Source organism: Lepidothrix coronata, unplaced genomic scaffold (assembly GCF_001604755.1).
Source record: "Lepidothrix coronata isolate B3197 unplaced genomic scaffold, Lepidothrix_coronata-1.0 Scaffold120, whole genome shotgun sequence".
Classification (NCBI taxonomy): Eukaryota; Metazoa; Chordata; class Aves; order Passeriformes; family Pipridae; genus Lepidothrix; species Lepidothrix coronata.
Window position 1 is genome coordinate 238,526 of NW_016690300.1, and position 11,126 is coordinate 249,651.

Below are 11,126 nucleotides of genomic sequence, written 5' to 3' on the forward strand. Positions count from 1 at the left end.
TTGCAGGGTTGGACTGACATGAACCGCTGCTTCGCGGAGCCGCAAGCTGCAGGGAGGGCACGTCCCCTTCCCACAGCCCAGACCGAGAGTCTCCGGGCGGTGTCAGCCTCGAGAGCGGGGCCGATCCCGATCCCGATTCCATTCCCGCTCCGCGCCCGCCCCGGCCCGGCAGCACCGGCGGCCGCGCAGCCCCGCCCCGGCGCAGACAAAGCGCGCGATGCCCATTGGTCCGTTCGGCCCACGCGCGGCGCGGCCCGCGCGGCGCGGCCAATGGGCTCATTGACATGTAAATCGCGGGGTATAAAGCGGACGGCGCGGGGCGGGAGCGGGGCTCAGGGGCCGCCATGGCGCCGCGTACCGATCACCCGCTGCGGGGCCGAGGCTGCGCGGAACCCCGCGCCGACCGCAGGGTGAGCGACTGGGGCCGCGGCGAGCGGGGCGGGGCGGGGTCGGGCCGGGCGGGGGGGTCTGATGGCGCTGTTGTCCCTGCAGACAAGGAAGCCGCTGGTGGAGAAGAAGCGCCGCGCGCGGATCAACGAGAGCCTGCGGGAGCTGCGGCTGCTGCTCGCCGATAGCGAGGTGAGGCGGCGGCGCGGCGGGGCGGGGGCCGGCGGGGCCCGGGGCCGCGCTGACGGCCGGGGCGCCCTGGGTCAGTTTCAGGCGAAGCTGGAGAACGCAGAGGTGCTGGAGCGGACGGTGCGGCGGGTGCGGGCCGTGCTGGAGCGCCGCGGCCGCGGTGAGTGCGGGCCCGGGGGGCGGCGGGGGGCGCCCGGCCCGGCCCTCGCCTCACCCGCGCCCCTCTCTGTCCCAGGCGGCGGGCGGCGGCTCCTCGAGGCTAGCGAGCGCTTCGCCGCCGGGTACATCCAGTGCATGCACGAGGTGCACACCTTCGTCTCCAGCTGCCCCGGCATCGACGCCACCACGGCTGCCGAGCTTCTCAACCACCTGCTGGAGTCCATGCCCCTCAGCGAGGGCGGCTGCCCGGACTCGCTCACGGACGTTCTGGGGGATGCCGCGCTGCTCACCCTGCCAGCCGGGGCCCCCCTGGCCCTGCCTGCCCCGGCGCCCTCGCCGTCCCCCAGCGAGGAGACCTGCTCCGACTCGGACGAGGCGGAGGCCGAGCCGGGCCAGACCCGCACGGACGGACTGGACGCGTCGCAGACGCGCGGGCTGCCCTCGCCCGGCCTGCCCAAATCCATGTGGAGACCCTGGTAACGGAGGAGCGGGAGACAACGCACACCTACCTATAGGGGAGAGCAAGGGGGCCCACGGCAGCAGGGGCACGGCCGGCACACGTGTGTGTATGCGAGCGTGCGAGAGTGTGTGCACACACTCCAGGACTGTATCAGTGGCGCTCTGACGCTGTCACACCCTGACAGGCTAATAGCGAACGCGTTAACATTTCATTTGTGTGTGTGGCATTTTGTAACTTCAGGGGTTTGTTTTTATGAGAGGTTGGGGAAGGGGGAGGGGAGGGAGGAGGAGGGAGTTGGGTTGTAGTAGCAAAGCTCTCTGGATACACAGCAGTTATAACCCTCTCTCTTTTTTTCTTGGCCCTTATAAGTGGCCCAAATACCACTACCTTTTTTTTTTTTTAAGGAAAAGCCCTTGTGTATTTTAAATCGTGATGGTTAACTCCATGAGAAGCTCGAGCTAAGTCTGCATGCACGGTTTTAAGTGTTTTAGTGATAGCACAGACCCCTGAAAGGGGTTGGTCTTGTTAGCATCTGTACTCAGTAGCAGTCTGGAGTCTCCCCTTCAGTGAAGGGAGAGAAAACTAGAAACCTGGTGGAACTAGACAAACATTTAAAAGATACTGGTGGCAGGGTGCCTTTTAGAAATGAGTGTCTTTATGCACATTTTGCTTTTAGCACATCTGAGTTTATTGTGACTTTATGTATATTAGGGTGTCAAATGTTTTTTATTTTTAATCTTTAATAAAAAAATAACTGAATTCACAACATGGCACGTATTGTGTAATGTGATGTACTTCTAACCCACTTTAAAAAATTAAAAATACAGTTCCCTATTATTAACAACAGTATGTCATGGAAACAATGCTGGTAATTAAGCACTTAATTCTTGTACTAAGCATTGTTAAGTTAGTGGAATTCAAATTCTTTTGTTTAATACTAGAAGACACTTAAGTTATTGCAGGAAGCAAGGTCATCCTGGCTAAGGTTGGTCTTAGGCCACAGGTTTCTAGGCTGGTTGGTCTGGATGCCATTCTCAAACTTACTATACTGGATCTGCCATCTGAAGGTGCTGCTCATACACGTACAGCCCTAACTTCAGAAGTGCTAGGCAAATCCTGTCCTGGGGCATAACTTCACGGCGAGGGTGTTTTTTTTGGAAAGTATTCTTTCAATTAGTTTCTCGGGGGCTTGGGGGGGGACCTTCAGCATTCTTGTATATTAACTTTGATCCCTCCCTATTCCTACTTTGGGGAGATGCCAGGTTATTTATGCTCTGGAAATACCTTTCAGAGAGCTGCCATTGTAAAGAGAAAAACAAAAAAGGCTGTAAAGTATCTTAATACGTGGAAGTTCTCAAACACAGAACAAGCAAGAAAGGAAGCAACATAACTACCAAGGGACTAGAGATGTAACTTTGTTTTACTAAAAACCCTATGGAATAATAAAAATAGAAAGTAGGATACTGGTAAGACCTATCCTTTGTAATTTTCTTTACCTGAGGTGGGTGTTCTTATTCAGAGATGGCCATCAAATTTGTTTGGTTCTTCTCATCCGCTTTTGTGCTAAATTCCCTTTGAACTGGGGGGAGAGAGGCAAAAACCAGCTGAGCAAGGGGAAGTGAGAGCTGTAGTGACCCTTCTGCTTTAGGGAGGGAGGTCGGTATTTTGAAGTGTAAATGAAAGAGGAGCCTGGGACACTTGCACTGAGAGTAACACCCTACACACAAGATGACCTCTTGGACTGAGGCTGCACCTCTCTAGGCCCAGCACAAGTCAGGGTTTATTTATATAAAGCTCTTACCCCCAGGTATCACTCTCCACAGGTAGCCCAGGTAACAATACCTTGCTGTACCACCAAGGGCAGTTCCCACAGGGTATGTCACAGTGTATTGTTACCCTGCTGCACTCAGCCAGAGCCCCTTACCTGTAACAGCTTGGAAAAGGCCCTTTCTGTGAGGGGGCTCTCAAGAGGGAGATGAAGCAACAGCCCAGCCTGTGGCTCACACCAGCATACACAGCAGCACTGTAGACATCTGCCTGAGCTCACTGGCCTCGGCTGTGACATCCAGGGGTGATCCCGGGCCAGGGCAGCCACTCCGGCCCCTCTGCTGCTGCAGGAACACCGGAGGCAGCTTCATTTCCATGAGATGAAAGACCCTCGGGTTAGGGCTCTCTGTAACACTCCTATGAAAGCAAGTGCAAATCCTGACACTTTGGTGACAGAAACACCGCCCAGAGTCAACAAAGAAGTGCCAGCCTTGGTTGGGCAGTGGATGGAGGCAGGGGCAGCCAGCCATCTCTAAGCAGCACCGTGGACGTGTTGCTTTTCCTGGAATGGCCCTGGAGAATGGGAGCCAAAGCTGGCCTTCCCCACTTACCTGTGCCTTTTCCCATTCCTGCATATACTGCACTTCTCACACCTGGGGTAACCCTCCTGGGCTGGTGGCCCACACAGTTCCCTGCACATCTGCCACAGCAACTGCAGAGCTGGGCATGTGCCAGCCCTGCTCCTGCAGCAAAAAACAGGCAGAGGTGAGGCCACCCAGACAGCTGCTCTCCCAAAGCCAGGATGGTTAGGAAGAGCACAGGGATTACATGCTATCCCCTGAGCATTTACCAGTCCTGTACTGGCTGAAATGAAAAGCCAGGTCAGAGCAGTACTACTAAGAGTTTTTCAAAAGTGTCAAAAGCATTTTAGAAATGTGTTATTAGCAATAGGGCTTTTTTTCCTTAAATCCACAAATTAGGTTCACAGAAAGTTTACATCCTCTGATTAGGTGTTGCTGGATTTCTCCATTTGCATTTCTGTACCTTACTGCAAAGGTGTCAAATCTGACACTTCCCTGACAAAGGCAGGAAGAGGTGAGCGGGGTGGGACTGGGGAAGGGGCAGCGGGGGAAGGAAGGTTTCCAACAGCTCTGATGAAAAACCAGTGAAGCCTTTTCAAGTCCTTCTTTATAGAAACTGCCTTTATTCTTTTCCATTCTAAAGTAATACAAACAATCTGATCTGACAGGACTGCCTTGTAAAAGGAGAGAGGGGCGGCACACTAACAGGACTCCTCTCGTTTGATATGCAGTTGAAGAATAACAGAAAAAAGGGTTCATTTTCCCCTCTCTTTGCATGTCAGTCACTCACACCTGTTGCAGGGGAAAACTGCTCCTTGTTAGACCAGGTCAGCTTCGAGGACTTACAGCTCAAACCTCCTCCCAACCTCTTGGCAACAAATACCAGGTCTTTTGTCAGAGCCTCAGGCCAGGAGGCAAGATCAAGCTTTTAGATTGTCCAAATCAACTTACATCTTCTTTCATCTCTCACTAGCAAGTATCATGCAGCTCTCTACAGAGTTTCCCTCTCAAAATAAATAAATGCTTCAGTCTTTATTCCATTTAAAAGGACAGATGAATAAAAGCTCAGTCCAGCCCTCAGTGGCAGGGTTAGGGGATGCACAGACATCATGTGGAAAATCTCTGCTAAGCAGACAGTTTGTTCCTGTCTATAATACAGACAGCTGACATTTCTTACCATCCCAGATGCTGCCATTAGCAGAATGCTATCGAAACAAGTCACAAAAAAGGAGGATTTACTCCTGTGAGAAGTGTTGGTTAATCCTGGCATCCAGAGCCTTGCCATGTTATGGTAGATAACATCCCCAAGGGGCCATCCACTCTTGATACCTCCATCTGTTGGAGCCCAGATTCAGTATTTCCCAGTTTTTGAGCCCATCTCCAAGCACAGCTCTATGGACACACTCACACAGCAGCAGGTCTCCAGCCCTAACCTCCTCCACCCTGCAGACACATAGGGTGTGCTTACAAAGCTGCTGTTCAGCTGCTGGAACACACCAAGACCTTTGCCCAAGCCACTTGCTCTTTTCTCTGGAGATGAAAACAATTGGGCCAAACAACACATCTCCTGCCAAGTCTGTCCCACCAGCCATGGCTTGGACCACAGAAACACAGAAGCCAGTATGGATAGGACCTGGGAGGGGAACATCATCTTGCTCTACAGAAGAGCACAATGGTTTCAACAAGTTCATGCACAAAGCACATGGAAAAATCAAGGATCCAAACAATCCATTAATCCAGCTGCCTTAACCATAAGCCTGCCCATCCTCTGCTTCCTAAGACATATTTTCATCTTCTTGCATGAGGTACCTGGTTCCAAGTTGCCATTATGCCCCTCTTATAGCAAATTCCTGAGTCCACAGTTATCTATATGGACAGTGTCACTAAAGCCACTAAAGTCACAATGCACTTCAAGCCTCTCAGGCTTCTGCATGAGCTAAGCTAAAGAAAAAGCAAAGGGGAAAAACTAGTCTGTCTCCTTTCATGGGATTTTAGCTCCTTATACAACATTATAGTTTTCAGCAAGTACAATTGAATTTTAAGAAGGTTAAAAAAAAATTCAAGCTGGTGCAGAAAACATTCAAACATGAAACTACACCTTGCAGCACAAGGCTTTAAGTTAATTGAGTTAAAGAAGAAGATGAATGAGGATGATTTGATTAGCTATACTGCATATGTTGTATTACACATATGTTATATAGCTCACTTTAGAGACGAGGAAATCATGGCTTCAAAAAGTATTTTAATCCAATAAAGTAGAGCCTTAAATGCCAAGACCTAGATAGTGGGTCCAAGTAGGCTGGAATGAGAAGGAAACTGATTGAAATTAAGACACTGGAAGAAGTAATGAATTTCTTTCTCTTAATGTCAAGTGAGACAGAACATATTCCCAGAAGCAAATACAAGTCGCTTTGGTTACAAACAAAAACTACTTAGTAAAACAACAACATACAAGCAATTATATTAACTGATCCCTTCTGGCCTTGCATTTCTTAATTACCGGGCATCACCCAGAGCCTGCGTGTCCACTCAGGAGTTTCTAAATGGGTTTCAGCTTCTTGTGGCCCCTGTGGAAGCCTGGCTGTGTTTTGGGTTTTGGACCATCCGTGACTGAGACACACACCAGTAAAACTTCTGACTTCCTTTCTTCCTAGCCTAAACTAAGTTCACCGGAACCAACTTGCGCTAAGGAAAGTCACTATAAACCCCCTCCCACTGTCAGCAACCGATGGCTTTTATAATCAATACTCCACAAATTGAGCAGGGGGGAAAAGCCCAGAAAAGACACATCAGCTCCGTCATCAGCCCCATCAAACTTTTCCACCAACAGGGAGAAGATGTTCACAACATCCATATGTCTCACCAAGGCCTGAATCACACAAGTTCAGAGCAAATTTGCCTCCTTTGGGCATGCAAATGTTACTTGCTGGATATGATCAGCCCTCATAAAACAAGAGTGGCTTCATTACTCACAGCTGCCCTCCAACATGGGTAATATCTACCTACACATTGCTGCTTTCCAAAACACACTCAGACTCCTTTCCTGATCAACAGATCCTCAGCACATGCCTGCAGAGTACCAGGAGTTTGACACTGCATTACACACACCTTAGCCTGATACAGGTTCCTTCTACCCTTCACAGGAGTGGATTAAGTGGTCAGAAAATGAGTGTAATTGAATCCCTCATCCAGGCAGAGGGGGCACACAGTGCCTTACCAAAATCTGGAATTCTGGAGCAAATCTCCACTGCATAGCTGCTACTCTCCCAGCAGCTGCAAGCCTCTCACTCATCAACCGACTGCAGTTTCTTAATAACCCAAACCAGGTTCTCAGTGAAGTCCATGACAGCAACCTGCTCCTCAGGAGCCTTAGGATACCTGTATAGAGAGCCTAGGATGTCCTTTAGTTCCCAGAAAGCTTATAGAAAGTGACACATCATTTGGAAAGCTCCTGAATGTGCTTGGTCTCAAAAAGAGGGTTATAAGTCCCAAAGGGCACAAGTGCTCCCACATCACTCCTCCCGTGCCCTGAGCAGGTACCTGAGCAGGTACACAGAAACAGCTGCCCAGAGCAGCACCATTGTGTGGACAACAGGGACCACAGCAGGGACACCAGAGGGTCTGCACAGCTGCCCCTGTGCTGCGCTGTGTTATCAGCAGCACTTGGCTGTGGAGCAGTGACTGTGCTGGCTGTCACAGAGCACAGCTAGCCAGGGTGACTCAGGAACAGTGGGACAGGCTGCACTTTCAATTGCTGCAGGAAGCAGGAAAAATGATTCACATCCTTTCAGCCAACGCTGAACCAGAGCGCTGTCGCTCCAAGGCGAGAAAACTCACAGTGACAAAGGGAGTCTTCAAAACACAATGCAAAAAAACCCAGGTCCCTGATGCCCTGTGCTTACTCAGGAGTCTGTTCCCACCCCTGTTCCTTCCCAGAAGCACCACTCTATTCCTGAAACTACAATCTACTCCCTGAGCCCTTTTTCTAAAAAAAAAAAAAAAAAAANAAACTACAATCTACTCCCTGAGCCCTTTTTCTAAACTAAAAAAAAAAAAAAAAAAAGCAAACAAAACCACCAACCAGTTTCTTCCGTCTCAGCTTTTTGCTAGAAGGTCTGTTGGCTCATTTTCAGGGATGACAAGCAGGAATATCTATCTGCTTGCTTAAACACTTTAGGATTTATTTATGTTTTTTAAAAGATGCAAAAAAATATTGTGCTGATGTACAAGATGTTATAATGACAGCCAATAACAGTTTGCTCTTGTATAGTTCTAGCAAGATGTCACAAAGAAGGGAGAAGTATTATCTCAGGGGGTTTTGAGAAGGAAAGGCAATAAAAAGAGAATTTGCCAACAACTTCCCTGGGTCTTTTGTGGATCTATAGTCACACAACAATCAACCATTTCATAATACAGAGGCAAGGGGATAAGTACTGTGAAAGAGCTGGTGAAAAGCCATTCTTATTTGCCAGAGGAAAAAGGGAAGGGGAGTACAGTAAAGAACTCTTATTTAGACTGCAAGGCAGAATGAATCTATAAGGCCAGAGTATTTGCTCACCTGTCAGAACTGTCAAGTCTTCCCTAAAATCCAGGCTCTTCCTGCAAGTTGCAGAAGAGACTGCTGTTGAATGTAGCCAATGTTTTCTTGCACTGTATTTGTATCGTACATGAAATTCAAGTAAGTATACTCACAGCAACCAAAAGCTTCTCCACTTCCTAGGACGGAGCCTGGTGCCAGACACTCCTCCATCCATTCTCTATTTATGCAGTTTGGATTTAACTCCAAATTACATTAATGAAGAACTGGTCACAGATCTCTCAGGGTAGGAGTTTTACTGCCTAACTGGCCAATTCAGCTGAAAAGAACCTCCTCAAATTTCATGTTCTGAAGTCTCCTGTGACTGAAATATTATGAGACTCAAGTACTGGGTGAAACACTAAGGTCTTATACAAAGAGCAAGTGCTGATGTATCTGTATGAGTGACAAATGCATATGTTCTATCTTCTTGCTCTAGTTGGTCACCCAAACAGGTTTTGTAAGTCCCATCCAACCCTGAGCACTTCAAGGAAGGGTTCTCCTTGGCCAGCCTGGCAATGACCACTCTGACTCAGCCACATACACACATGTAAAATTAACAGATGCAAATGACATAGGCCAGATGGGAAGGGAAATATGCAAACAGACATAATCTGTGTCATGTAAAACAGCAGATCAGGAAAGAAAAAGAGTTACACGCATCCAGTCATTGTTTGGTTTGATTGGGGGTTTTTTGTTCTTCCCCTTTTCCTCCCAAGCAGTGTACTTACATACCTACTGCCTGCTCTGGGAAAATGGATCCCAGCAGTGCTGGCAATACTAAGGGAATTCTCAGGTATTACCTCCCTCCTTGAATACATTAGATGCCACACCAAATACTTTTAGATCTTGTATATGCAAACAGGTGGGCTCTTTGGTCTAGCAATCCTCCTGTTAGTTCCTTTTCCAATGCAGCACAGAAACACAGTCACTGCACAGTCATTCAGCACACGGAATCCTCCTGAGACAAGAGGAGGTTCTTGAGGCAAGAGAACAACAATGGCTGGCCAAGCAAGAAGGGTTTTAGCCGTGGATCCCAGTTTGTTCCACTACTTCTGGGAAAGTTTGTAGGGAAGTCTCATGCTACGTGTGTTGTCTTCACCTTTCCATCATTTCTTGCTGGCAAGAAACCAAAATAAAACTGTTGCTTACGATACATTCCACATATAAATGTAGCAGAATCCTACAGTGTAATGGGGAGGATTTGCCTTTCTGGCTCAAATTAGAAGATTTTGACATCTGGTCCTTTCTGTTGCTGAAACACATAAGCCTTCAACTTTGCTCCGTTTTCTGTCAGAATCTCACAAATGGGCAGGGAAACTGGGACTGCTGGAAAACAGGGAGAGAGCCTACCTAGTGCTACTGGTTTGTTTTCTGCATTGCTTGTAACCATGGCATTTGAGCAGCACAAAATAAAACACAGGCACCTTCAAAAGCGGAAGGGCTTCCACTTCCCCTGTCCTTGCCCTGAAACAAAAGAGTATCATTTTTTACATATTTTGTAATTACTGCCTCTGTTTTTAGAGAACATTTAAGAAACTGCTTAGACAATGTTATTTTAGACATTGCTCTGAACAAAGCCACGGGCAGATTCAAGTGGCCCAATTACTTCTTTGGGGTTTGGTTTTCAAGGACACCAAAAATCTGAAGTGCCTGGACTCATAATTTTGATTTGACTCATGTTACCTTAGAGTTCAGATACGTATTGATCTGACAGTGCAGCTTAGCACAGGGCACAGGTGAACATAGCCCTTTGTGGGGTTGGGTTCTGCCACTGTAGCTTCTTTTACCAAAAGCTCTAAACATCAGTTTTCTCTTTCCTCCTCAAGTTTTTAATTCTTCCTTTTTTTTTTTTTTTTCTAGACACAGGACAACTCCATCCTTCCCTGTTTTGACAACTTTCTCATTTTTTATGGTCACAGATTATGGAGGCACACAGATTTAACCCTAGGCCCTCCTTTTCTGTCTGTATTTTAACAGCTCCTTATTTCCATTCAACTAAACTGTTCCTAAAGGTCCAAACACCCACAAGACTCAAGAGTCATTCATCTGTTTCTTTCTCAAATTCTCTCTGACAAGGAACCACAACATCTCACCCAAAGAAAGATTAAATTGTGTTTTGCTGTTGATAAAACTATTTTTAAAAAGGCAGTGTTAAGCAATTTCAAAGAAGAGGCAGTGCCCTTTGGAAATGTGTTATTATCCTCTTCCTCCAATTCCTTCATGACAGTCACAAATCAGAGTGCAACAACCCAAATGTTTCCAGACCAGCAAACTGCCACCTTCTATATATAGCCCAGGTGTCAGAGTTCAACCCTGAGTCTTATCTAACAGCCTTAGAGGTATGGCAATGCTCGGAAGACTGTGGATACATGTAATTACAGCAATTTACTCACAGTGAGTTTTGCCAACCAGCTTCAAGTCACCACTGCAGGCACTGATAAAGCCTGCAGAGTTTGGGGAAGGCTGTTGGCATCCATACTCCTGGGAGCACCCCTGCAGAACAAACACCACAGATTTCTCTCCCTCACGCCCTCCCCTCTACTGAAAACCACATTTTATATCTGCAAGTTTTACAAGTTTTCTTCGGAAATGTTTGAATAAGCCAGTTGTACTGTATAAATCAACGAGGTGGTAAATACCATCTCCATTTACAGAGATCTTCTTAAAACAGATCAGAACACAGTGCTGCACTTCCTGCCCCTGATTTAGCACCAGCTCATTCACTCATGGAGGATTCACACTGTGGTGCCCAAGGTATCCTGACCTTCCTCTGCATGGCTTCAGTTCGTCCCCTGCACTACAGGCAGTGTCGCTGCTCAACAACTTCCTGAGCACCTGGGCCATTTGATCCTGTCAAATACATCCTAACAGACTACACCTGTAAAGTCACTCTTGTCAGTGTAACGAGTAAAAGTTAACACTATAAACTTCACAGGCCAATGAACACTACATTAGGTGGCAAAGGCAGTCATATATCACTTTATCAAGCTAATTCTGTCAGTAA

The 11,126-nt window shown here is 47.7% G+C and overlaps 1 protein-coding gene across 1 annotated transcript; it reads left to right on the top strand.

Annotated features, from left to right (window-relative positions):
* Positions 1 to 312: 312 nt before the first annotated feature.
* HES6 (hes family bHLH transcription factor 6) lies at positions 313 to 1,966 on the top strand. The gene is made up of 4 exons (XM_017825530.1): positions 313 to 410; positions 493 to 579; positions 655 to 736; positions 812 to 1,966. The coding sequence occupies exons 1-4, from the start codon at positions 345 to 347 to the stop codon at positions 1,213 to 1,215; spliced, it is 639 nt and encodes a 212-aa protein (XP_017681019.1). The 5' UTR covers positions 313 to 344; the 3' UTR covers positions 1,216 to 1,966.
* Positions 1,967 to 11,126: the final 9,160 nt, after the last annotated feature.

Coding starts and splice junctions, on each gene's coding strand:
- HES6 (XM_017825530.1), top strand. CDS start 345: ATGGCGCCGCGTACCGATCACCCGCTGCGGGGCCGAGGCTGCGCGGAA. Junction 580..654: donor TGCTGCTCGCCGATAGCGAG/GTGAGGCGGCGG, acceptor GCCCTGGGTCAG/TTTCAGGCGAAGCTGGAGAA. Junction 737..811: donor GCTGGAGCGCCGCGGCCGCG/GTGAGTGCGGGC, acceptor TCTCTGTCCCAG/GCGGCGGGCGGCGGCTCCTC.